This window comes from Penaeus monodon, chromosome 2 (genome assembly GCF_015228065.2).
Source record: "Penaeus monodon isolate SGIC_2016 chromosome 2, NSTDA_Pmon_1, whole genome shotgun sequence".
Classification (NCBI taxonomy): domain Eukaryota; kingdom Metazoa; phylum Arthropoda; class Malacostraca; order Decapoda; family Penaeidae; genus Penaeus; species Penaeus monodon.
The window spans coordinates 47,344,920-47,345,329 of record NC_051387.1 but is presented as its reverse complement, the minus strand read 5'-3'; the positions used below and the strand labels follow the sequence as shown (position 1 = coordinate 47,345,329).

At 58.0% G+C, this 410-nt stretch overlaps 1 protein-coding gene across 1 annotated transcript in view; it reads left to right on the top strand.

The window, feature by feature from the left end:
• Nucleotides 1–118, top strand: part of LOC119579033 — a 958-nt gene extending 840 nt beyond the window's left edge. Inside the window, exon 3 of the mRNA XM_037926753.1 lies at nt 1–118. This exon is cut by the window's left edge and continues 30 nt beyond it. Coding sequence (XP_037782681.1) covers nt 1–118 — 118 coding nt within the window.
• Nucleotides 119–410: the final 292 nt, after the last annotated feature.

The following is a 410-nucleotide window of genomic DNA, read 5'->3' as shown; positions in this document are numbered from 1 at the left end:
CCTTAATCAAGCAAGCAGCTGCTTTTCTCCTGCCGACAGCCTCCTCGCTTCCCACATCCTCTACCTTCTTCCTTATGCCTGTCACCCTTCGCATAGACCGCCTGATTCTTCGACCTGATCTGACCTACCTTCACTTTCGTTCACCTGTCCTCACCTGCCCCGTGTTCACTGCGTTACCTCCCCTTTCTCTCTTTTATACCCCCTCCTCTCCCTTTCCCCTTAGCCTCCGGGCTTTGTTACAAGTGTGGTAACGTGTCGGCCTATCATCCGACGGGGTCGGCGGTTCGCGCCCCGCCCCAGGCGCGAGAAGGTGCCCAATTGTCGTCGGAGGTTACTGCTGTGGCTGGGGCACCACGGCGGGTAAGGGACTAGGTTAAGCCAAGTCAGCACCAGCTGGACACACGTGAGCG